The following is a 27706-nucleotide window of genomic DNA, read 5'->3' on the forward strand; positions in this document are numbered from 1 at the left end:
TTGTCCAAAGGCACAGCCATCTGGCTACTGTCTGGCTGGTAAAGCACTTCAGGAAAAGCAGCAAACTGCTCTTTCCAACCTGCTTAACTCCGGTATTACCTCAGATAAATCTAAAATAGTGACTAGTACATGATTGCAATAAAGGGGGTTTTAAGGCATTTTGTCAGAAATCCAAGTTCTTTGCAAACTGCACTTTATTGCAAACCCTGTTTATAAATCTCTGCTTTATACCATCTTGCGGAAGTCAATATAGCGATATAAAAGTGGTGGAGGGATGAGTGGGAGAAAGGGATTGAGAAGTCTCACGTTGCTCAGCCCATCACTTGGGTTGCTCCATGCATGCTCCATCCCTGGCGGTGTTCAAGGCCAGGCTGGACAGAGCCTTGGGTGCCATGGTCTACTGTGAGGTGTCCCTGCCCATGGCAGGGGGTTGGAACTGGATGACCTTAAGGTCCTTTCCAACCCAAACCAGTCTATGATTCTATGAAGCATTTATGGGCATGATTTCCATGACATTCAATGAGGTTACTGCTCTGTGGGACTGGTTTAAACCCAGCCCATTGGTATGGCCAGTCCCCAGGTGTGTTTTAAGTTTAAAGTGGATGGTGACCATCACCTCGTCATGTGTACTGCCAAGCAGAGATGTGACACAACCGTGCTGGCCCTGCTGTCCATCTGGTGAGAGGGCAGCATGCCTGGCTGTTGGATGTGTGAGTCTTTGCCAGGGACAATAAGATCAAGCTTTGAGATAGACTAACCCCAACTAAACCTAAAAATAGCATGTTAGCCCAAGGAAGCTGCTCGGAGATTTGGAAGAACTGGGGACATTCCCTAGTGCCACCAGGCAAAAGCCATTCTGTCTACCCCCTTCACTCTGTGCGATGACAATGGCAAATAGTCTTCAAACAAGAAGTGTGAGTCTCTGACCTTGAGTTATGAGTTATCTGGGGAAAGAAAGCATGTGCATTGCAGAAAGGCATTGAAACCAGAGAACAAAATGCATGTGCTGCTTGGGATGTCACAACCAAAGGCTGTGAGAGACAAGCCTTGATCTTCATAGCTTGAAGAATCATTACTAATAGCATGGTCTATAGCTCTTCAAGGCAGTCTTCAAGTCTTCAGGACTGGTTTCTCCAGCCCGGACATCCATGTATGCAGAAGGGCAATCCCTACCCCACTTCACTCTCCATCTGCTTCATTTCCTTTTCAGTTATGGTAAGAAGTTGCAGGCAAGCCGAAGTGTTCATGATGACAATGATGACCATGACATAATGTCCATGATGTCCTGTACCAAAGTCCCACAGCTCCAGGACAGAATAAACCATGCTTTCTTAAACTGCTTCTCCAGACTAAGAAACCATCCAGGCAGAAGAAAGGTGCAGCCATAGAAGATAGCTGCTAACCAGTTGTGCTAAAAGAACATCTACGTCTCCATAACTGTCCACTGTGAAGTTTTGCTTTATTCAAGCATTTCCTTTAATATTTACAAGCAAGTTTACACTTTGTTGGGTTTCTATGGACAGAAATGCCACCAGTCAAGCTCATGTGCAGTCCTGCTGAAGGATGAGCCCAGGACACAACCAGCTCAGCTCAAAGGCTGGCCAGCCATAGGTAAGAGCAAACACTGTGAATGGCAAGCCAAGAAAACACAGTGTCTAAAGCATCCCCTGTTTTAAGGGAATAACCAAGATTTAAAAGCAAGGGAGTGTGGCTAAGGAAAACCCTGCAGCTCAGAAATGGGGAGGACAAAGGTTATTCCTGGGAAATCATGCCAGCTTCAAACCTTAGGCTATAATCGCCAAGGGGAATGCAGCAGGCAATGGGTTTGGTTTGTGAGCAGGAATCCTTCCACAACCCAAACCCTTCATCCATCAAATGAGGATGAAATTCATTTCCTGCAGGGGATGAAACACCACTGGGATGGAACAGGGCAGAGTCATCCTCCAGCTGCACAGGCAAGAGACCATGAGTTTTCCACTTGCCTTTCCCATTGCCATGCTATGGTTCAGCAACACAAGGGGAGAGCAGGAGGAGAGCTGGCAAATCCAACCAGCTTTGTGCTATTTTCCTGGCTAAGCTCATTGCATTTGGTCCTTGATGATCAATTCAGCAGGACTTTGATTTATTCCTCTTTCTTCACCCTGTCTTTTCCAGCTTAGGAGGAGGAAGCAATGTGAAATCGGTTTTAGAGACACCTCTACAATCACAAGCACACTTGAAAACCTAGGCAAGCCACTTCTTTCACCCCAAAACAACCACCTATAGGACTGTCATTAACTCATGAATCATAGAATGGTCTGGGTTGGAAAGGACCTTATGATGATCCAGTTCCAATCCCCCTGCCATGGGCAGGGACACCCCACACTAGACCATGGCACCCAAGGCTCTGTCCAACGTGGCCTTGAACACTGCCAGGGATGGAGCATTTGCCACTTCTTTGGGCACCCTGTGCCAGCGCCTCAGCACCCTCACAGTAAAGAACTTCTTCCTTATCTCCAACCTGAACTTCCCCTGTTTAAGTTTGAACCCATCACCTCTTGTCCTATCGCTACAGTCTCTGATGAAGAGTCCCTCTCCAGCACCTTTGTAGCCCCCTTCAGACACTGGAAACTGCTCTGAGGTCTCCATGCAGCTTCTCTTCTCCAGGCTGAACAGCTCCAATGTTCTCAGCCTATCTCCATACGGGAGGTGCTCCAGCCCCTGATCATCCTCGTGGCCTCCTCTGGACTTGTTCCAACAGTTCCATGTCCTTTTTATGTTGAGGACACCAGAACTGCACACAATGCTCCAAGTGAGGTCTCATGAGAGCAGAGTAGTGGAACAGGATCACCTCCTCTGACCATCTATTAAAGATGGGGACCACCAGCATGGTTTTTACATGTTTACAGTAAAATGGCTTTGGATGACCAAGAATTGCACATAAAATTGGTAGCGAAACAAGAAAGCTTGTCTTTACCCCAGAGATTTTTGGGTTATTTTCTTTTTAAACTCTATGAAGGTACCAGCTTACCCTCACATATGTCATCAAAACACTCATTTATTCCAATGGTGTCTCCTGGTTTTGCTACTTATATAAATAAATGCACAAGTACTTAACTTCCCTGGAATACTGAGATTATAGCAAAGCATTTATTATAATGTTAAAAGTGCCAGAAGGGATAGGGCAGAGGTTTTCAAAACAAACACTTTCAAAGTTAATTCGGGTATGAAAGTTAATCCCCCTGGCAATTTCTTTTGCTATAAAGCATGTTGTTCATTATTCTTTAATATGTTTTCTTATGTTTAGGTTTATTAATTCATTAAATCACTGCTACTATCTCGAAGAACTGGATGTAAACCAGAGAATATCCTCTAAGTTTAGTGTAGCTGGTCTAAGGAAATACAACTATAGTGTTTGGATGTCTTGCACAATAGCAAAGGAACAATATGAAGCAATTCCTTTGTAGATGCCACACAAAACTTTTGGAACTTGTCTAGTGGGACAGATCATCTTATGATGTTTTTATATCGTTTTCATCAAGGCTGTGTCCCACACTTTATTTCAGGCCAGTTAATGACAGAGTAAATATGAGACCTGGTCATCTACTTCTGCATCATCATAAATTCAAGACAATATGACAGAACCCAAGACTTAGAAGCCAAAGTCAATCATTAAGACCCTCAGAAGCTTTTTACACAACATTTGACAAGCCATTTTATTGCTTTGTGCTGTATAAAATACAGGCAAGAGCACGTATAGTCCAGGTGGTAACCTGGGAGTAATATCTGTGGACCCATCTATGCACGGCAGATAAAAGTGGGTACAGAAGGTCGCACTTTAAGTCCTTCCTTCTACTTATTTGATGAGACTCCATCCCAGAATCACACTTCGGTTCTATTACCGAACGTGACCAAGACCTGGCCCAATCCGTCAGTTTTAAAGGCTTTAACTTTAGAAAAGCCCACGTCTAATATTGCAGAGTAGCTTTGAATCTCCTAAAAGATTAAAAAGTGTTGCTCTTGCTTTATCTCACTACTTTTAACTCTTTCTAACACTCTATACTAAGGACATTTAAGTGCACAGTTGAGTCCCTCATTGCTCCAATGAAGAATGGTTGCCACAACCAGACCTAGACCACCTACTAGACCGTTTGGACAACACTACATGCTGCAACGACCAAGGGTTTCAGTGTCCCTTTAACAAAGCATTGAAAGTACTGGAAGCCATTTAAGAAGTTAACGCACAAACAAAGCAGTGTTCAGGTCCCAGTATAGAAAAATGATTAACCAACTGCTTAATGGTAATTAACCTCAGGGGGACTCCTTGTGTACTCAAGAGTTTGTTATATGCTTCAACACTCTACATTGCAAAGATGTGAAGCTGGCAATGGATTCCTTCCCATGGTTTGTCATCAGATCCAGAGTTGCAGTGAGACCATGTGGTTGTCAGGCCACTGTGTTGGTTCATCCGTGAGTTTTGGGGTGAGTTTCATCAACAGAATCACAGACTGGTTTGGGTTGGAAGTGACCTTAAAGCTCATCCAGTTCCAACCCCTGCCATGGGCAGGAACACCTTCCACTAGAGCAGGTTGCTCAAGGCCCTGTCCAATCTGGCCAACATCTACCCCAGCTTCAGCCACTAGACCTGGGTCTCCAGTAGAGCTCTTGCCATCCCCATCCCATCAAAGAGATCACAATTGGTGTCAGCAACTCTCTCCTATGCAGCACTTGAGCTCTGCAACTTTGCTGACATGGAGGCAACAATGAACCCTATGATGGGTTTTTTAAGGATAAATCACTTTCCAAAACTTCTAGGAAAATAGCAAAATAGCACTGGAGAGGACACAATCATAGAATCATAGAATGGTTTGGACTGGAAAGGACCTGAAGATAATCTAGTTCCAACTCCCTGTCATGGGCAGGGACACCACACACTAGACCATGTCACCCAAGAAGGACAATGACTGCTCAGACAGGACAGAGACAGCACTGCCAGCATTTACACATGACTTTCCACCCAAGAACTTGTTGGAGCACCACAGAGGCAGGTAAGAGAGGGGAGAGCAGAGAAAATTATAGATCCAATTCCTGGAATAGTGCTGGAACAAACCATTTAACAATCGCTAAGTACCCAAGTGATCATTAGGTGATATATACCCACTGAACACTGCCAAGAACAACTTGCACGGACCAATCTAATTTCATCCTGCGACAAGATAACCAACCTAGCAGACAAGGAGAAAGATGCACGTGCGATATATCTTGAGTACAACTCTGGCCAGTGTTCCACTGAGTAACTTCATGAGCAACTGAAGGAAGAATGGCCTAAACGAAGTAAAAATAAGCACTGACCCAGTGGTTGCTTAAGTGCACCTAGAAGCACTGCACCTCCAGAATACGAAATCACCCTCACCCTTTCAACTGGCATTTGAGGCACTGGCACAAAGAAGCCCAAAGAAGTGGTGAATGCCCCATCCCTGGCAGTGTTCAAGGCCAGCTTGGACAGAGCCTTGGGTGACATGGTCTAGTGTGAGGTGTCCCTGCCCATCAGGGGTTGGAACTGGATGAGCTTTAAGGTCCTTTCCAACCCAACCCGTTCTATAATTCTATGATTGAATGTCCAGGGCACAGCGAGGTTAATAAAAGCAGTGTTAAAGATTTCCTGGCTTGTAGCATTTGAATTCAAGCTCTTTGAATTCCCTGACCTCTCAGGCTCTCTGTGTAGAGCAGGTTTTGCTCATTTCCCCTACAAAAAGATGGTTTGGGGGAGACAGGTTGAACATGGTAGACTGCGCATGTTGCTCATACCAAAATCATAAGAAATCAGGTTTTAATTCCTACTACTGTAGTGACTGATCTCTGTTTATTTCAGACATGTTGAATTACTTTAAAAGAATATCTTTTTTACGTAATTTCAATCTTTTTCATTTCTCAACTTAGAATAGAAAAGCCAAAATAAAATACCAAACAAATTCCTACTATCTACTTTATAACTTCTCGATGCAACACCAACGCACAGCTGAAGCCCAGAGATGCTCCTACATGGAAAAAGAGGAACCTAGAACCACAGAATGGTTTGGGTTGGAAAGGGCCTTAAGATCATCCAGTTCCAAACCCCTGCCATGGGCAGGGATATCTCACACTAGACCATGTCACCCAAGGCTCTGTCCAACCTGGCCCTGAGCACTGCCAGGGATGGAGCATTTACCACTTCTCCAGGCAACCTGTTCATTTGGGTTTACATGGACTTGGGGGAGCAAAACAAGGATATGAAATGCAGATGATTTTGGAGAAGGTCGCAACTCACCACTGCAAAGCAGGGACATGGCTTACACCTCTACTTGCCGCTCCGCACTGTTCTATAGTGGCTGTGGGATGACATTGTCAGCCCCCAAAGCTGCTATATTCCACGTCATCCTGGTGGTCTCCATGCAACACACCTTAGGGTGCTCCGTAACCACAGAATATTTGAGTTTTGCTGAGTGCAATCTCTCTTTCCTCCCAACAATTTCAAATAGGGGAAGAATAACAATAATGATACTGATGATAATAATAATAGTAGTAGCATTAGTAGTAGTAATAGTAGAACACTTGTTTCCCCCCCGCGAGATCCTGGATACCCAGCAACACCACCAAAAGCAGAGTTTGAACCAGAGCTGTCTGACACTCAGAAATCCCAGGCAAACCAAACTCCCCCAACAACTGCCTCTTGGATTCCTCCAAAAACTGCAAATGGAGCCCACGGAGCTCTCTAATTAGGCTGGTCAACAAGGTCAGCCACCACTCAGCCCATTCAGTGATGGGCTCTAAGTCCATCCATCATCGTGCCAGCCCGGAGAACCTTCATGTAATTAATCTTTGTCCATCCTGGGGAGCGCATTCAGATTGAGCATGGAGGAAATGCAGCCACCATGGACAGATGGGTATGAAGACAGAGGATACCCTTTTGATAGTACCACCTTTTATTAAACAAACCAACCCTCAAACCCCTTGAGTCTTTGCTTTCTTATATGGAATTAAAGGTTCCTGAAATCAAGTCCCCAGTGGCTCTGTTTTCCCCCATCCTACCGCACAACCACTTGCTGTGACAAGCCTCCAGCTACTTGGATGAGCTGGGGCTGCCAAAACCTGCTTGGTTTTTGCTTGTGGCTTCCATGCCAATTTACGACCAAAAGGCTATTGAGCAGTGCCACCCCCATCACCTTTAATGTTGCATCTGTTGGATGCCTGAATATTACTGCTGGAGCATACACTACCATTGGACAGGGATGATGGCATCTGGTATATCTATTTACTAGATAAAAAGAAGAGGTTCAAAGCCCATATAGAACGTGTCCATCAAGGTTTGTCCCTGCTGTGAGCAGACATACGTACACTGATGGGAAGGCCACGCTCTTCTGTTCCAGCCATACCATGATCTAATACAGCGGGCAGTTTGTCTTAGCAAGCCAGTCATCCATCTTTCAGAAGCAGGAGGCAGACAATTAGTGTCGCATTACCCTCTCTTGACACTTAAGTAATGCCAATACTTAGGGATACTACAACAACAGACATCCAGCATGTGTTCCTCAGTCTCCCATGGTGAAGTGGCATGGAAATCAATGCTGGTTCACATGAACATCTCTGATTTCACACATAAAGGAGACAGGTTTCTCCAAGCTGCCCTGGCCAATGCAATCAGGCTTCTTCCCTTGCAATTCTTGCTATAGGGATGCCAAGCCAAGAGATCAACTTAGTATTTAGCAAGTCCACAACCAATTTTGGCTTCCTGGGGAAATCAGCCCTGGAGGACCATGGAGATGTGTCCATCGCCAATGCTACCCAAGATGACGTGTGCATGCATGAAGGGGAAGCCAGAACTCAACTCCAAGACATAAGCCAACATGTTAACAGGCTCCAGTGGGCAGCCACCAGACTATGGACTCAGGAAAGCTGATGTTTCCACATCAACTGCTTTTGAAATCCACTGATGGTGGCTTCAGCATCACATCAGTAACTGACAAACGATGGGCAAGCTGGGCACAATGAGGTATCTCTTCAAATATTGAGAGACTGCGAGTGTCTTGAATTATTCTGTGCACTTGCATTAAAAATAGTGGTCTTTTCACACAGCACAATAAGTATTCATGGTTTTTTTAACCTAAACTACAAGGCACAGAGATTCATCATTTGTCTAGTCCACATTTCAATTTTCTTTTCTTATGGTTCTTTCATTGTGCCCAAGTATCTCATTCTTCCTTGCTTTTATGTCTTTCATTTTGCCTTGTAAAACAGCCTAAAAATCTCTATTTACAGCTGCACAGACAATTCACACTTAGTTCAATACCTTCTCCCTGTTCAAAGGAGAAAAGTCATAATTACACCCAAACTTGTAGGAAAACAGGAAACCAAGAGAAAACCATGGGTTTGTTTTTTTCATATATATATATATATATCCATCCAGGGGAAACAGCTATTTGCAAAACAGTTAAATGTTTCTTGAAGAACATTTGCAAGCCTCAAAACTTGAAAATCACATGAGGCTGCATTAACGAACAGCCCAGTCGAAATCAAAGGCAATTGAAGAGAGGGGCGACGTTCTTCCCTGGTGCAAAGAGATAACACGGCCATTTATTGTGCTATAAGATCACATTCCTGATGCTTCTGCAGAGGCCTGAACTCCCAGTTCCCTGCAGTGCAAGCCAGACCCAGGACCAAAATTAAATGCAAGGATATGCTCCATCTAACAAGGCTTCCTGAAAGCCAGACTAGATTAACCCAGATCCAGCCCTACAGCAGTTGTCTATCTGGATCAGGATGTGGTGCACATCTGGGCAGCTGGAGCTGTGGTCTCATCTGCCCACTCCCATGTGGACTGGCCTCAAACAGCAGCTCTGAAGTGGTCAGGATGAGACCTACTTTAAACCTCCATGCACAAGCCAGCCCCACGTCAACAGGTACAACCATTGCGCTATCCAGTGTTCTCTTGCCAAAGAACATCTCCTACAACTTGCTTGTGTCAAGAAGGGGACACAGTAGAGTCCACACCTTCAACACACAAAAGCAGGAGGTTATAATCATTACCTGTGCTCCATGTTATGACAGTTGCATTATGAATTTGCTTTTATGAAGCACAGCTTTGACTTGCACATTTAAGACTGTTTCAGATGCACAAGTTGACACCTGGATGCTTTTCTCTTTCTACTTTAGCATTACTGGAGTCCTTTGGGGCAAGGTGGAAACAGGTACAGAAAGCACATCTGGTTTGTGCTTAAAAATAGACTCCACAGTCATTTGCAAGACACTGTTTATGGTTTCAGCATTGCCTGAGCAAGCTTTTGATCCTGCTGCCACACGTGAACACATTTCCCACATTCAAGCAGCATCCGCAGCAATTAAGTTACCCTCTGTGCTTCCCTTTCCACATCTTCTCATCAACTCCCATTGTCTGCAAATGAGCAGAGCAACCATTTGGACAAACTTCTTGCAAAGGTGATGGGTAGATGAGGAAAGTCATGAGCAGGTCTAGAGAACATGCTACACAGTCCCCCAAAACACCTCCAAAGTCCTCATGAGCGCTGCTCTTTCACATTGCAGCCTGAAGTCCTGAGCGCATTAAGATGTGGTGCCTCATCATGTAGGTATCATGCAAATTGAACTCAACAGAAGTTGGGTTTTCACCTTTGAAACTCAGTAGCAGAACTGACCCTTGGAGCCAGTGTGATATTTGTACATCAGCCACATTGAACATGAGCAAGTAAAACTACAGTCCCCCAGGGAGCCAAGTAGAATACATTACAGGAAGGGATCAATACTTTACCGAGAGGTTGATAGCCTTGTCTTGAAGGGCCTCCAAATGGATTCCTGCTCCCAAATCCACTCCCATCAATGGATCCATAAGACATTTTCTAGATAGCAAGGTGCAGGATTATATTTCAAACCTAAGACAACAGAAAAAGATACAACACTGTTAAAAGTCAGTTCAACACCAGTATTCCAAGAAAAACAGGAAAAACTAAAGGTAAACGAAATAAATACAGGACTATCTCCAAACTTCAGGATGTCCACTGCACTAAAATCCAGTCTTCCTAGACCACAGAAGACATAAGGGGCAACCAAGTCATTTGACCTCCCTGTGCCTTATCTTCTCCAGCGATAAAGGACAACTATTCATCTGTTCCAGTCATGGCAAGATTCAATTCCCCGCTGTTCACAAGGTGCTTTGAGATCCTGAGCTGGTAGGCAAAGACTTAGGCACTCGATCAACAAAAGGTAATGCTGTCTTCTGGAACATTACCACTCCGCAGCTGGCTACGAGTCTATCCATCATAGCGCAGTCTTGATGAGCTCTCAAAAGAGACAGTTTACTGCTATGTTATAAGCTCCTGGGCCTCTGGTATAAATATTGGAGCCAGAGTTATTTTTCCTTGCTGGTTTAGAAAAATAAGAAAGGGGGGAAAAAAGGCAAAAGGAAAAGCTGCAAGGGAACAACAACAGGATGGAATCAGTGCAGCCCTGTCAGAGAAAGACTGGGCTGCATCAACAGGAACATGACCAGAAGGTTGAAGGAGGTGATCCTGCCCCTCTACTCTGCTCTCCTGAGACCCCACTTGCAGCACTGTGTGCAGTTCTGGTGTCCTCAACATAAAAAGGACATGGAACTGTTGGAACAAGTCCAGAGGAGGCCACGAGGATGATCAGGGGACTGGAGCAGCTCCCGTATGGAGACAGGCTGAGAAAGTTGGGGCTGTTCAGCCTGGAGAAGAGAAGCTGCGTGGAGACCTCAGAGCAGCTTCCAGTGTCTGAAGGGGGCTACAAGGATGCTGGGGATGGACTCTTCATCAGGGACTGTAGTGATAGGACAAGGGGTGATGGGTTCAAACTGAAAACAGGGGAAGTTCAGGTTGGAGATAAGGAAGAAGCTCTTTACAGTGAGGGTGGTGAGGCAGTGGAACAGTTTGTCCCCATCTTTCTTATACGCCCCCTTCAGGCATTGAAAGGACACAATAAGATCTCCTCGGAGCCTTCTCCAGGCTGAAGAACCCAACTCTCTCAGGCTTTCCTCATAGGAGAGGTGTTCCATCCCTCTGATCAGTTTTGTGGCCTCCTCTGGACCTGCTCCAGCAGGGCCCATGTCTTTCCTGTGCTGAGAAAGATACTGGAGTCTAAGGCTGGATGATATGAGATGCAGTGCTCCATCCTGAGCTTGGGTAATCAACCTGCACATGGCCTGGACAAGACACTATCCCATTGACATGCAAAGAGCTGGGAATGGTCGCCAGCTTGCAGGAGCTGCTTGACACATGGCCACATGTTGAATGATGTCCTGATGTACGCATTGACAGATGCCTCAGCAGAGGGTAAAGTCTCTTCTGGGTTGTGTTGACACAGTGGTGTATTTGCAACTATTCCTTTTGTCCTCCATGGAGAAATCATAGAATCATGGAATCATAGAATAGTTAGGGTTGGAAAGGACCTTAAGATCATCCAGTTCCAACCTCCTGCCATGGGCAGGGACACCTCACACTAAACCATGGCACCCAAGGCCTCATCCAACCTGGCGTTGAACACCTCCAAGGATGGAGCATTCACAACCTCCCTGGGCAACCCATTCCAGTGCCTCACCACCCTCACAGGGAAGAATTTCTTCCTTAGATCCAATCTAAACTTCCCCTGTTTCAGTTTGAACCTGTTACCACTTGTCCTGTCACTACAGTCCCTGATGAAGAGTCCATCCCCAGCATCCCTGTAGGCCCCCTTCAGACACTGGAAGCTGCTCTGAGGTCTCCACGCAGCTTTTCTTCTCCAGGCTGAACAGCCCCAACTTTCTCAGCCTGTCTCCATACAGGAGGTGCTCCAGCCCCTGATCATCCTCATGGCCTCCTCTGGACTTGTTCCAACAGTTCCATGTCCTTTTTATGTTGAGGACACCAGAACTGCACACAATGCTCCAAGTGAGGTCTCCCGAGAGCAGAGTAGAGGGGCAGGATCACCTCCTTCGACCTGCTGGTCACGCTCCTCTTGATGCAGCCCAGGATACGGTTGCTTTCTGGGCTGCGAGCGCACACTGCAGCCGGCTCATGTTCAGTTTCTCATCGACCAACACCCCCAAGTCCTTCTCTGCAGGGCTGCTCTGAATCTCTTCTCTGCCCAACCTGTAGCTGTGCCTGGGATTGCTCCCACCCAGGTGTAGGACCTTGCACTTGGCATGGTTAAACTTCATCAGGTTGGCATCAGCCCACCTCACAAGCGTGTCGAGGTCCCTCTGGATGGCATCCCTTCCCTCCGGCGTATCAACCGAACCACACAGCTTGGTGTCATCGGCAAACTTGCTGAGGGCGCACTCAATCCCACTGTCCATGTCACCCACAAAGATGTTGAACAAATTCCCAGTTGTGGACTGCACTGGGAACAGCCTAATGGTGTCAGACACCTCTTGTATTTCAGTCTCCTTTTTATCTTTCAAGGTATCAAAGCCAAGCAGATTCATCGCTGAGATTCACCACACAGGGAAACTTTAGGACTAAAGGAAATCACTCACCATTCTCGCCTAATTGGGCCAGATACATAAAAAAGGATGAAAGTACAACTGCCTTGAGAGACCAAGGGATGGAGCTAAATCTATTAAAAGCAGAGTAAATCCAGAGTACAGCTTCTCCATCCAGTCCCAGTGTACCACGTATGCACGTAATTGGCATCCAAGGCTACAGGTGTCCCTAGGCCACAAATCCTTCATTTTAGAACAACCTTTAGTACAAACCTACGGGAGCCAACCTGCAATAGCCCAAACAGCCAAAGAGAAGGATGAATGTGTGTATTTGTGTGTGCATTGAGGAGACAACAAATGAAGTAAATGAGAGGGGAAGTTAAAAGAATCCATCTGCAAAACAAAGGTTTCCAAGACACTCAACAATACAATAATCAATCATGTCAAGCATGTCAAACAATAAGGAGTCTATAATGTCTTGATGGAAGTCACTCATCACAACTGCTAAGCACTACAAGAAACAAGATGAAGGTTCACCCGGGGAGCCTGCAGTGGACTTAAGAACAACTCTTATCTCTCCCAGGTCTCAGATTTGCCCACATCTCCCACAGTAACACAACCTCCATTGCAAAATCCAACCAAAGATCCAGCAAAATTCCTACTTGGGAAAATAAGGGCACACAGAAGACAATTACAAGAAACTTTCTGGGCAGGGATAATGACTTGTGCTTTCTTTATCTCAAAGTATGGCTACAGATTAAAACCACGGCAAGCAGGGAAGCGGGACAACCGACAGCTTGAAAACAGAGGCTGATCTTGACCCATCCTTTCTTTTTGGAGACAAGCAAGTGGAAGTATTTGCTGCCATGACTCCCCCAAGGCCACACACAACAAAACGTGGAGTGAAAAGTCTACACCGCGTTGTAAAATGACTTGATTACAACTGGGCAAGCGTTCCTTTGGCAAACAGTGAATGCGTCTATTTTTGTCCCCAGCGGAGCGGTGCTGAAGGGGGAGAGCAGGATGGCTTTTAGAGCACTCCAAATGCTTCGTGTTCATTTATCATTTTCAAAGCCTCCATTTTAAAACTTCTCCCTCTGAGGGAGAAAAAAAAGAGAAAGAAAATGAAATATTTTGGTTTAGTTTAAGCATCCTTTTTAGCAACAACCACCTCCCACCCCGTCCTACTAAGCCATTGAAATACCCGCTATTCACACAGCTCCGCAACCACACTCCTACCCCACAGTAAGATATTTACAGGAAAATGGAAGAGTAGATCTAAATGCCTCTAATTTGATTGGCAACAAAAGCATTTCCCTCCCCATCCCCATGGCACCACCTAAGTCTTTTGTCTACGGCTCCTCAGGGAGACTTGTCCAATTTACTGTGAAGGCAGTTGGTACAGATTGGAACAAGTATTGCCTGAAATACTGGATACAGGAGGGGAAAAGAAAGAGAGAGAAAACAGCATTTTATCACAGCTTTAGCCTCATCACCTAAAGTACAAATGAAGGAACAACCACCGCCAAGCCAGACTAAGAGGCCATCCATCCTGCCAGAGACATGCATTTGTATTTTAATGAGATGTGACTACTTCTTGCTTTATACGCCCAGTAGAAGTCAATCATGCGGGGGATATAAGAGCCTCAGCAGGATGTCAAGGAAAGGGTTGGTCCATGCGTCTTGGATTGGCAAAGATACTGAAAGGCAAAATTAACTAAAGATTTCAGGTTGGATACAAGGAAGATGTTGCTTACTATGAGGGTGGTGAGGCACTGGAATGGGTTGCCCAAAGAAGTGGTGAATGCTCCATCCCTGGCAGTGTTCAAGGCCAGCTTGGACAGAGCCTTGGGTGACATGGTCTAGTGTGAGGTGTCCCTGCCCATGGCAGGGGGTTGGAACTGGATGATCTTCAGGTCCTTTCCAACCCTAACTATTCTGTGATTTCCCTTACACACATCAGTCTCCATGCAGAGGGACATTCACATGGCCAGCGTTGTTAGTAGTAGGAATGAAAGGGAAGATTTCAGTATGGAAGAAATAGGTTAGAGAGCACTTGTGCTGGTTTTGGCTGGAACAGAGTTAATTTTCTCCATAGTAGCTGATATGGGGCTGTGGTTTGGATTTGTGCTGGAAAGAGTGTTGATAACACAGGGATATTTTCATTAGTACTGAGCAGAGCTTACATAGAGTCAAGGCCTTTCCTGCTCCTCACACCATCCCATCAGCGAGAAGGCTGGGGGTGGACATGGAGTCAGGGGGGACACAGCCAAGAGAGCTGACCCCAAATGACCCAAGGGATATTCTACAGTATGCGATGTCATGCTTAGGATATAAAGCTGAACCCATACCATTCTATGATGCTATGACTCAGAACAATCCTAACAGACCAGAAGTGATGTTCGACAAAGAGAATAAGATGCTGTGTAATTCACGTTAACTGCAGGGACCTGAATTTAGAAGCAGCAAACAAGAGCATTAAAGGACTATGGGGCCAGTGCCACAGAGAAGGATGGAGGGATGCTACAGAGTACAAGCTGAACATCAATCTGCAATGACATTCCATGTAGAAGTGGGAATGAAGTCATGGGATGCATAACAAGGATTACAGTCTTGCAGACAGGTGATGTAAACCTTTTGCTTACCCACACTGCACAGTCCTGAGCCGTAGGCAATAAGCTCCAGTACAGATTCTGACAGAGACTAAAGACAGTCTAAGGGGAACTCGGAGACTGACAACAGGGCAAGACAACGTGACCTGCCAGTAAAGCCTGAGTAAACGGGGTTGCTCTGAAAACCGATGGGAAAACTTGAGCCTTCAAATCTGTGCAAAGCTGTTGCAAAAAGACAGGGAGGAAAAATTTCTCTTCATCTATGTTGGACAAGGGATGGGAATAGCTCTAAGCCAAAGCAGGAAAGATGAAGTGAGACACTGGGAGCGCCTACGAGGAAGGATAAAGCATCTCTGGGAATAGGTAACATGGGGAAGGTCTTCTTATATCATAGAATCATAGAATAGTTAGGGTTGGAAAGGACCTTGAGATCATCCAGTTCCAACCCCCCTGCCATGGGCAGGGACACCCCACACTAAACCATGGCACCCAAGGCCTCATCCAACCTGGCCTTGAACACCGCCAAGGATGGAGCATTCACAACTTCCCTGGGCAACCCATTCCAGTGCCTCACCACCCTCTCAGTAAAGAATTTCTTCCTTAGATCCAATCTAAACTTCCCCTGTTTCAGTTTTAACCCCTTACCCCTTGTCCTGTCACTACAGTCCCTGATGAAGAGTCCATCCCCAGCATCCTTGTAGGCCCCCTTCAGACACAGGAAGCTGCTCTGAGGTCTCCACGCAGCCTTCTCTTCTCCAGGCTGAACAGCCCCAACTTTCTCAGCCTGTCTCCATACAGGAGGTGCTCCAGTCCCTGATCATCCTCGTGGCCTCCTCTGGACTTGTTCCAACAGTTCCATGTCCTTTTGATGTTGAGGACACCAGAACTGCACACAATGCTCCAAGTGAGGTCTCCCGAGAGCAGAGCAGAGGGGCAGGATCACCTCCTTCGACCTGCTGGTCACGCTCCTCTTGATGCAGCCCAGGATGCGGTTGCTTTCTGGGCTGTGAGCGCACACTGCAGCCGGCTCATGTTCATTTTCTTACAGCTGGAGGTGATAATACTGGTAGTAAGCCAATGGGCTGATCTGTTTAACACCTTCATCTGATCTGGCTGATGGGGCAGAGCGTACCCTTAGCATGTTTGCTCGTCTCACTACTCGGAGGAGTAGCTGATATACCAGAGGGTCGTGCTGCTATGGGACAGGCTGGAGAAATGGGCCAGCATCCCAGAACAGTTGAGAAGACCATCTAGGCCAGTCCCTCCCTGCTTCAAGCAGGATCAGTTAGAGATATTGCCCAGGACTGTGTCCAGTTGGGCTTTCATCACTGTCTCCAATGATGAAGACTACACAACTTCACCAGGAAAAGTCTAGCTTTTGACATCCATCAACTGGAGTCCCTCCTTGGTATCTAAGCAGCCACATCATCCAAGTGGAGATCATGGATGATTATGAGATGGGAAGAAAGGGTCACACATTGTGATCAGTCCCAAAAGTGGTCACAAACACAGAACTTTCAGACTTTCAACTTCCAGTCTTGCATTTGCAAGTATCCCAGAGTGAGCATTCACTGTTTTCACGACCGGTCCATCACACCACAGGGAGAAACTCCAGATTCCTCAGGAAAGAGCATTAGGAACTTGGCTATGGATTCAGTGGGACTTTCTGGCAGGTTAAGAGCCAGCTGAAGCCAAGACCGGGCATCAAGGTGGATTCCTTCTCTTGAATTCCACAGTGAGCTGCGGGCTCCTCTTGCCAGGATTCCTCCTGCTTGGGAAATGGCACTGCTACCACAACACAAACTGTTCCTGATCACAGTAAAATCAGTTTGGATAATGATTACCTACCATCAACGAATGCAGGGGGTAATGAGAACAACAGCACTCTTGTTCTCTATTCCCAGCTCTACCAACACCTCCCTGATAGAGAACTGCCTTCACTGGGGGCTTCAGAAGTGATCAGTGACGATGACACCTCCATTTCTGGATGACCAACTACAGATACGTTTTTCTAAGGCTTTAACCCGTATGAAATCACTGCACCAACCAGCCTGACCTTCTTCATAAAGATCAGATCATTTCACACAAACCATGTTTATGCATCAACCCCTACAGCCTCTGTGGTCAGAGCAGGTCACCTCTTCCCTTAAGAGCCTCTCTGAGGTTCCAGTTAATGAAGGATCAGCCCCAGCCTCTCCATCAGCAGAGCTGCATCTTCTCACCTCTTGAACTTTGCTGTTTGATCTCTCTGCTGCCTCCTAACCTTCCCCCAGATGAACTGAACAGATTGACCCCTTTCATTTCTCAGTAGGAGACTTGGTTACCAGCGCTCGCAAGTCACAAGAAGAAGGGAGAATACTCACCGTTTTCATGCTTTTCCATAGAGCTCTCTGCATTTCCCTGCCTGTAAAATGGACAGACAGATACAGAGCCCTCCTATTTGCAGAGCACCAGGATTAACTTGGTTAATATGAAAGCTTTTTTGAAGCTGCGAGATGAAAAGGGCATATTTGCAAGCGCGTTGCTTTCCCAAATCCCCTTTATAACAGTTTGTTCCCCAGACTTGCCTCTGTCACTCGTGTCACAGACATACCACTTTTTAGCTTCTCTTCTCAGGGTTTTTCCTCTATCATTAAACCCAAAACTCTGTAAAACTTTGTGCTGTTCACCTGGAAAAATCACAGAATCACAGAATGGTTTGGGTTGGAAAGGACCTTAAGATCATCCAGTTCCAACCCCCTGCCATGGGCACGGACGGCTGATAGGGACAAATCCCCGAGTGCTCCCTGAGCCTCCTGACACAGCCATCATAGGTCAACCAGAATAGCCATAGGGGATGATTTCCTCCTTTTCCAGTCCTTGCTTTTGAGGTCATTTATGCTCCTCCGGACCTTTTGTGATGTTCGTGATATTAACATCATGTTCTCAGGTGGCTTTGGACGGGCAAAGTGAGGAAAGCAGTGCTCAGGAGCTGAAGAAAGGACTGGCAGGAGGGTGGTCCAGGAGCAACGCCCTGCTGGCAGCATGGCCAGGGATGCAGCAATGGAGATGCTTCTTCCCACTTTGCTTCTCAGTGAAGTTTTAATGCTGATGGAAGGTCCTTGGAGAGTGAAGTCATCTCTGTCCCCGTGGCCCGAGGAGCACACTGTCTAGCCTAGGTTGACACGGTACAAAATATGGCAGCAACAACAACAACCACCAAAACCCCAGGACATTGTATCTGTAATCAGACTTCCAGAAGCTTCTCGAGACACATATGTAGTACGTGACAGGCACAGTCACTTGTGACTGTAAACAACCCTGATTCAACACACTGAAGCACATTCTTGTCTACCCTCCTCCAGCTGAAGCGTACTACAGGGCGAAGCGAACGCCCACAGCCTTAAGGCACTGTGGAGTAGGTGCAAAGTAAAACCAGCGCTGATTATCTCACAAATGAGCTGCTGCTGCTATTCTGGAGATCTGCTAAGAAACAATGAGAACAATTCTCTTTTTGCATTCATCCTTGTCAAAGCCTTATTTCAGGAAAGCATCTGATCGCTTTCTAACAGATTCTTTTCTTCCCTTTGGTATAGCTGCCATTGTAGATGTCTCCAGGAGCAGAGCAGTTTGTCTCGGGAACAGATACTATGAGGATAGGCTGGGAAGTCAGAGGTAGTGAGATAAAACATCCATGCTATTTCATGGAGATATATACTGAGACACAAACAGAGACACTCGGTTCGCTGTGCTTCTAATTGGGATGACACCAAATGCTCTGTCTGGCCCCAGCACACTTGATCACAAGCTTTACTCTCGTTTTCCACCAGCTTAGCAACACTATGCAAACCCAACAGGAACAGTTTCTCCCTAACCCCTTCTTTCATCAGTTGATCATCCCCAACATTTGCAGCCTAACAGCACTCATCACACCAGACCCTTTCCAGTCAATCACAAGGCACCTCCATCCCCACCAAGCTCCATCTAACACCTCCTCTTGATGTCAGGGGGCTTCAGATCTGATGGACTGTCACGCAACATGAAGGAGAAGGAAGCCATAAGAGATGGCAAGGAATGAATGCAAGTCATCTGTATACATTTCACGTTACACAGATGTCTGTGCGTGTCAGACACAAAGAACAGAGGTAAGGCAAGCAATCTGGGAGCCTGTTGTGCTCCTTTCATGTTAGTCCCAGTTGCCACTTCAATACACAGACTTCTCTTTCACATCGACCTGACTGCATCTCTTCACATGAAAGTCTTCAAATCCTGCTAAGAGGCACCAGAGACAGGTTGGCCTTAGGCAAATGCCAAGAATAAGGACTAGATGTATTTTGCTTAGCTTGGAAATCTCAGATTCATAGACACCCATTCATTTAAGTTGTATAAACTTCTCGAGAGCAAAAGCAGCTATTTGGGGCTGCTAGAAAAAGTCTTCCATCAAAAGGCTCACAGACGTCATGGAAAGATGGATGCCTTCCATCTCCAAAGCACAAGGCAGCACACAATGAAACAGTTTGGTTCCCAAAGCAGCAACCGAGTGTGATAAAGGACAGAGTGATTGCATGAGCAAGGTCAACCCTCAGGACCCAAATACCTGTTCACCATCAGGCTTCCTTGATACTGAGCTATTTAGATCAAGAAGGAAGTCTGTATTTGGGAGACCAAAGATGTTTTGGAGTCTACTGTCACTGAGTTGCATGTCACGTATTCTACTGTTCCACTCCAAGGCTATATGGATGGCAGTGCTTAAATGACTTAGTGCCAGGTCACTGTTAGCTCATTTGGATTGAGATGTGATGTAACCCATCCTATTGTTTTAAACTGGCATTAATATAATGGTTAAACAACATTTCTTCTCACTTCTCCAAGAGAAGATGATCTAGAGAGCTTCCAACTTGAATTTTCCTAGTACAAATGCTCTGAAACAGTGCTTGTTCCAATCCACAAAGGCTTTTCTTTCCTTTCCCCCTATACTGCCTTCTTCTATCTGCTGTTTTGTGCCATGCTGTCTGCTTTTTGTGAACCTTGCATGTAGAACGGTCTTAATCTATCCCTATGCTAGGAAAACACAGTCGTATTACATATTTCAGTGAACAGCAAAATTGCATTTTCAGTCAGTTCAGAATCCAGGTGTCATCCGCCTTTTCACTGCTTCCAAAGGATGAATATTAATGTCTATTTGCTGTAAAGCAAAAAAAACCCGGGAGGAGGAACACAAAGAAGAGGGAACTGGTGTCTAGTTCGCTACAGTGAAGTTAGAGTCAACTTATTCATTATGGAAGATGTACATGCACGACTGGACAAAGACCAAGTGCAATGCACGAGGTCAGCTTAACTAACTTAGAAATGACATTTATAAATTTAGATTGCATTTCAAGAGAGCAAGGAAAAACACATCTGAGGATGGCACCAAGGTCTGAGGCAACAGGAACAAGGTGACTGACAGACCTGCAATGCTTTCGGGGAAGAATCATAGAATCATAGAATAGTTAGAGTTGGAAAGGACCTTGAGATCATCCAGTTCCAACTCCCAAGAAGATGCAGAGTAAAATAGGATGCTTGAATTAATCAAGTGATAGATTCCTTAATCCCTGGATCCTGCTCCCCCATAACCCAGTATCATTTGTTTCCTATGTACCACTTCCCAAAGTAGAAGTACACCAGCAGAATATACATCAGCCTAATCTCTCATAAACACCAAGGTTTATAGCCCAGAAAGCCAACTGTGTGCTCGGCCGCACCAAAAGGAGTGGAAGCAGCAGGTCAAGGGAGGGGATCCTGCCCCTCTGCTTGTGCTGAGACCCCCCCTGCAGTCCTGGTCCAGCTCTGGGGCAGCAGCACAAGAGGGATCTGGAGCTGTTGGAGTAAGTCCAGAGGAGGCCATGGAGATGCTGCGAGGGCTGGAGCAGCTCTGCTCTGGAGCCAGGCTGAGAGAGCTGGGCTGGGGCAGCCTGGAGAAGAGAAGGCTCCTGAAGGGGAGACCTGAGAGCAGCTCCAGTGCCTAAAGGGGCTGCAGGAAACCTGGAGAGGGGCTTTGGACAAGGGCCTGTAGGGACAGGCCAAGAGGAATGGCTTGAACCTGCCAGAGGGGAGACTGAGATGAGCTCTTAGGCAGAAGCTCTTCCCTGTGAGGGTGCTGAGGCGCTGGCACAGGGTGCCCAGAGAAGCTGTGGCTGCCCCATCCCTGGCAGTGCTCAAGGCCAGGGGAACAGATAAGCACCTTGACCAGCTTTATTTCAACTTTCCCCCTCCCCAAATAAGAAGACATTTTTAAAGCAAAGGATGCTCCTCAGTAGGTCACGGACAAGGAACTGTTGGTGTTGCTGTAACGAGGCAACAGGATGAAAATGAAGTATCATGGATTGAAGAGGAAAAAGCAATAGGGATGTTATTGACCACAGGCATTCACATGAGGAACGCAGCAGAAAAACACAGCAAAATATTTGCCTAACTCCTACGAAAACACACTAAAATCAGCTGGGGATGGGATGCTCTCCACAATGGAGCAGAGCCTCCTGCCACATCTCCTGCCTGCAGCACAGCGGGGTAGGCAAGCACACGATTAGCATTGCAAGAGAAAAGAGATTTCACCGAGTTTGAAGGCTTACAAGCAAGGACGACAAGAAAGCGTGCACGGAGCATCTGGATGTGTAAATACATGCTGTCAAAGGAGCTTGTCTTCTCCAGACCAAAAAGCACTTGCAGAGAGAGCTAACAGCACAAAGCAGCTCAACTCATCACCTCCCCAGCTTTCTTTCACCCTATGACAGATGCATTTTGGGGTACATCCAATATCATGCTTAGAAGACCGCATTGGTCATCTGCTCGGATGAAGCCTCCAGTTATGAACCGGAGACCACAAAACCCCCTGTTTCAGCTCATTTCCCAGCTTTAGTAACATGGGCCACACACTTTGGGACTCCTCCTATCTGCTGCTAAGCTCGTGTAGCACATGATGGCACCAAAGGGAACCAAGTGCAAACAGCAAGGAGAAAAAAGCAGCTTCGCTTCAAGCGTGTGACTCATGCAAGTGGAACGCCAAGCCCTGAACAAGCCAAAGCAAAGCAGCTGACTATCAAAGCCTGCACGTAAGCACAGAGTTGCCCTTCAAAACACAGATTGCAGTTCATTGCACAAAAAACCCCACAGTGTTTTTCCCTACAAATAGCCATTTGTAAGAGCCTGATGAAGACAGGACATACAACGTGGGATGCAGCTGTCTAAATGAAGGTGTCAAGCACCATCGGAGATGCCCTTGTGAGGCACATGTGGGTCTGGTAGACCTGAGAGGTGATGCACAGCATTGGAGGCTGGCAGGAGAGTGGGAACTGGCTCCAAATTAAGGTGCCTAAATGTCAGTGTGTGCAAAAGGTATCTGAGCACCCATAGCTACTACTACATCGTGACCCATAGCTTCACAGGCAGTGAAGACTGGAGAGCAAAAGAGGCAGGAGGTGTCTACTTTTCAGTACAGAGGAGTGGAGGGGATGCCAGCTCTAGGAAGGACAAACGTACAACAGATTAAAGAAAAGTAACATTTTTGATTAAATTTCTTATTTTCACCTCTCTTCTCTGTGCTTTATCTAATTCTAAACTTCCTCCTAACACAGTAGGAAGGTGAGGCCTCTTGAGGCTTGGAAATGAATGACAGAGTGGGGGAAAAGCCCATAAAATAACACCCTGTGGAGTTCTGAATCACCTGGAAAAGGTAAACCACCCCCTCTTTTTCTACTGCAAGAAGTAATAAGTCTAATCCACGAGGAGATAGGAATGAAAGGAAGGAGATACTCCACCATGTAAAGTCTAGGTAAGTATCAAAAAGGATCTAGGGCTGCATCAAGAGGAGCGTGACCAGCAGGTCCAAGGAGGTGATCCTGCCCCTCTCCTCTGCTCTCGGGAGACCTCACTTGGAGCATTGTGTGCAGTTCTGGTGTCCTCAACATCAAAAGGACATGGAACTGTTGGAACAAGTCCAGAGGAGGCCACGAGGATGATCAGGGACTGGAGCACCTCCTGTATGGAGACAGGCTGAGAAAGTTGGGGCTGTTCAGCCTGGAGAAGAGAAGCTGCATGGAGACCTCAGAGCAGCTTCCAGTGTCTGAAGGGGGCCTACAAGGATGCTGGGGAGGGACTCTTCATCAGGGACTGGAGTGACAGGACAAGGGGTAACGGGTTCAAACTTAAACAGGGGAAGTTCAGGTTGGATATAAGGAAGAAATTCTTTACTGTGAGGGTGGTGAGGCACTGGAATGGGTGGCCCAGGGAGGTTGTGAATGCTCCATCCTTGGCGGTGTTCAAGGGCAGGTTGGACAGAGCCTTGGATGACATGGTTTGGTGTGAGGTGTCCCTGCCCATGGCAGGGGGTTGGAACTGAATGGTCTTAAGGTCTTTTCCAACCCAAACCATTCTACAATTCTATGATTCTAAGAACTTACCTCGTTATTTGAACAGGATGCAAAAATCTTACACAAGCTGAAAAATGCAACAGGACTATAAGAAGAAGAAGAAGGAAAGAAAACGTCCATCATGTGGTATTAAACACACCACCCCCACGTCAGGGAACATGGGAACACTGGGAGAAGCCTTGATCCTTTGCTGTCTTCTCATGCTTTTAACAAAGCAGCCACAACTAACCATGGAACTGGACTGGATTTGGTCCACCTCGCAAGGACACATCTCTGTCCTAACCCACTTTGTCTCTTCATATGTCAAAACCAGAAGGAAATCTTAAGGCTAAGCCCAGAACGAGACAGTGCAAGAGCTGCCAGGATATGCAAGGATTCACCTCTTGTGGTCAGCTGCTCTGTCTTTGCCTCTTTCCATGACCATGGTGAGCATGCCCTCCACTCAATCCCAGTATCCTGGCCTTCTAAACTAGGTTAGACTCAACCCCAAGAGCCATATTTCAAGATAACCATACTATCAAGAATCACCAGTTCTTGATATCTGTTGATTATCAGATCAACTTGATATTAGTTCCCTATAACCTAGGAGCAAAGATAAATACTTAGCAGAAAGCAGAGGCATCACCAGAAGCCCATCAGCCACAGAAGGATGTTCAGCTGGTGGCTAAGCATCCTTCTGTGCTCAGGAAGGCTCGAATCTAAATCCATCTGTGCATTTCTGAAGGTAAGCAGGTTTTGGAGACTAAAGTGAGGAACGGGCAAGAGGAATTAACAGATGCTGAGTTCACATCTGATGGGAAGTGTGCAAAAGATGCATCTGTGTGGTGCTTCATTGTATTGCTCTTCACAGAAATACTCTATGTTGTATAATATAAGGGATGTATGTGAATGAAGACAGGCTGAGAACACTGGGGCTGTTCAGCCTGGAGAAGAGAAGGCTGCGTGGAGACCTCAGAGCAGCTTCCAGTATCTGAAGGTGGCCTACAAGGATGCTGGGGATGGACTCTTCATCAGGGACTGTAGTGACAGGACAAGGGGTAACGGGTTCAAATTTAAACAGGGGAAGTTTAGATTGGATATAAAGAAAATGTTCTTTACTGTGAGGGTGCTGAGGCACTGGCACAGGGTGCTCAGAAAAGTGGTGAATGCTCCATCCCTGGCAGTGTTCAAGGCCAGGTTGGACAGAGCCTTGGGTGCCATGGTTTAGTGTGAGGTGTCCCTGCCCATGACAAGGGCTTGGAACTGGATGATCTTAAGGTCCTTTCCAACCCAAACCATTCTCTGATTCTATGAATCAAAAGGTAGTTGCAAGGCTTATTTAGGTCCTAAACAAGATGATGTGAGAGATGGACCCTGTTCTGCTGTCTCTGCTCTCAACCTGTGATGGTGATGCCTACAGCACTCTCATAACGCAGGCATCCCCTTTACAACATCATTACACACAACTGCAATATTGAGTAGAAATACATACTCCTACCCTACTTTTTGTATTCTCTATATAAACTTGTCTATTCCTGCTGGCTTAGTTTTGAGGGGGGATTTAGTAGCTTGATTCTACATAAAGGATCAGATCCATGTTTGAGTACAATTGTTTCCTCTCGCTCTTTGTATGCAAACAATCAGGTTTTAACTGATTTTTTTATCTCACCAAGTTTTTCAGCCTGAAGAAAACACTGTTCTGAATATGAAACAAATGCAACATAAATTGAAGGAGACTCTGTAATTGAGTTCTGACATGGACCAAAAACCCCCTTGTATTAGAAACATCCTGCTGGACCTTTCGCTCGTGTTACATTCAAAGCTTTGGGGAGTCATCCAAATCTATACAGACACAAAATAATCCGTGGAAATTACAGCTGCAAGGTGCCAGCAACAGGGAAAATTGTTTGGGTTGGAAACCGAAAGCTCAAGGATAAAGTGAAAAGCAGGGAATGGCTTGTGCAGGAAGAGAAATGTCCTAAAAAGAAACGATGAACAGAGATTTAACATTACACCCCCAAGAAAGTGACAAAGAGAATGAAAGAAAATGAATTGCACAAATGTTGGAGGAGTTTCTATGAATTCCATAGGGTTTTGGTTTTGTTTCTCGTCTTAACTCTGTGGAAAATATAGATCTCTAATGGGTTTGGCCACTTTCCTCCCCTTGTGAATGAAGCACAAGAAAGTCCGAAGTCCTGAATGCAAGAGAAAGCAGAGAACTGCAGACCCTGTGGGTCTCATGTGGCTTCAGACAAGACAAAAATCTTTGGCTGAACCAATTACAGACATAGGGACATAATAGACGGATGGATGGATGGATGGATGGATGGGCAGATAGATAGATAGACAGATAGAAAAGATAGATAGATAGATAGATAGATAGATAGATAGATAGATAGACAGACAGATAGACAGACAGATAGACACACAGAGAGATAGAGAGAGAGAGAGATAGATAGATAGATAGATAGATGATAGACAGGAAGATAGATAGATAGATAGACAGATAGACAGACAGATAGATAGATAGATAGATAGACAGATAGACAGATAGATAGACAGATAGACAGACAGACAGACAGATAGATAGATAGATAGATAGATAGATAGATAGATAGATAGACAGGCAGAGACAGACAGACAGACAGATAGATAGATAGACAGATAGATAGATAGATAGATAGATCGATCAATCCTCAACACAGATCTCCGCAAGGAGCACAGGTCGACTTCCCCCTCCACTTCCCCTTAAGAGTTCCACCTCTTTGGAGGGCTCTTCGGAGAGCCCTTAGGGAGGGAACATGGTGGCTGGTGAGTCCCAAAGCACATAAACCTCTTCTGAAGACCCATCACAGTAACTCCAAGGACACCTCTTAGTTTCTAGAACCACTCACAAGTTCAAGACTCCTCTTCTCCAGCCTTCCAGTGTCTGAAGGGGCTACAAGGATGCTGGAGAGGGACTCTTCATTAGGGACTGCAGCAATAGGACAAGCAGTGATGGGTTCGAACTGAAACAGGGGAAGTTCAGGTTGGAGATAAGGAAGAAGTTCTTCACTGTGAGGGTGCTGAGGCACTGGAACAGGATGCCCCTTCCTCACTATAAGGAAGGAAATGAAAACAGTGCAACTGGAGCACAACCTAAATAGTTTCAGACCCAATACAAACCCAAACAAGCCAGGCAAATAAATCCATGAGAACCCAAGGAGAGTGCACAGAGTTGTGTCTAATGGGTTCATTCCACAAAGAGACCAGAAATACTTACTCAAACTGAACAGTGATTCCCTCGTCGTGCTGCCTTTATCCAGGGATTGAATGTTATCCATGACAGGTGTGAGAATCTGGCCCCTAATGATTACACGGCTCATAAAAATCAGAAGACATTGTTGCTATATCCACAAAGTATCATAAACAACCGCAGCAACTACATTTTGCCAGATATTGTAAATATTGCAGACGCTTCAAGATAAATTTCATTGCAAATCAGAGTATGGGTAAGCTCCAGCAATGACTGGAGAATCATAGAACAAACCAGGTTGGAAAAGACCTTTAGGATCATCCAGTCCAAACGCTACCCCAGCACTGCCAAGGCCACCACTACCCCACGGCACTGAGGGCATCATCTATACAGTGTGTGAACACTTGCAGGGACGGTGACTCCAGCCTGTTCCAATGCCTGAGCACCCTTTGGGGAAGGAATTGTTCCTCAGCTCCAAATAAACCTGCCCTGGTGCAGCTTGAGGCCGTTTCCTCTTGTCCCATCCCTCGTTACATGGGAGAAGGGACAGACCTCACTTCACCACAACCTCCTTTCAGTCTCACTTTTAAATGGCTCTAAGGAAACAGAAGCCTCTACCAGGCCATTACTTTGCAGGGAAATGCTTTGAAATCAGTTTTCCATTTGAAAAGCTGAGATAGCCGCTCTCTGCAGTTAAAATTACTGGGAAACTAGAAAGGAACGAAAGGCTAAAAACAGAAACGTGGTCCAGATGGATTCCCGGCTGAATTCTATCAAATATTTACAGCTCTTCTGTCACCAAAACTTACGTTTCTTTTTGATGAGGTGGAAAACGAAGGCTCCTCCACCTGTCTGCTTCTCTGCTTTAAACCCTCACAGACCATAGAATAACGTTATGGAGGAAGAAACAACCCTACAAAACCAAACCCCACTCCAGACTTCAGTCTCAGCTGTAATCACTGCTAGTGACTCTGATTAATCAGTGCTGATTCTAAGATGGTGTGAAAAGAGATATTGTCTCTTTGCTTAATTTAGCCCAAAGTTGTTC

At 45.9% G+C, this 27706-nt stretch overlaps 1 protein-coding gene across 1 annotated transcript in view; it reads right to left on the reverse strand.

The window, feature by feature from the left end:
• Positions 1-27706, reverse strand: part of TSNARE1 (t-SNARE domain containing 1) — a gene marked incomplete at its 3' end in the record, with an annotated part of 287380 nt that overhangs the window by 155793 nt on the left and 103881 nt on the right. The window contains exon 4 of the mRNA XM_080609750.1: positions 9779-9899. Coding sequence (XP_080465876.1) covers positions 9779-9863 — 85 coding nt within the window. The 5' untranslated portion in view covers positions 9864-9899. The remainder of the gene's footprint in view (positions 1-9778; positions 9900-27706) is intronic.

Source organism: Psittacula echo (assembly GCF_963264785.1).
Source record: "Psittacula echo genome assembly, chromosome: 2".
Lineage (NCBI taxonomy): Eukaryota > Metazoa > Chordata > Aves > Psittaciformes > Psittacidae > Psittacula > Psittacula echo.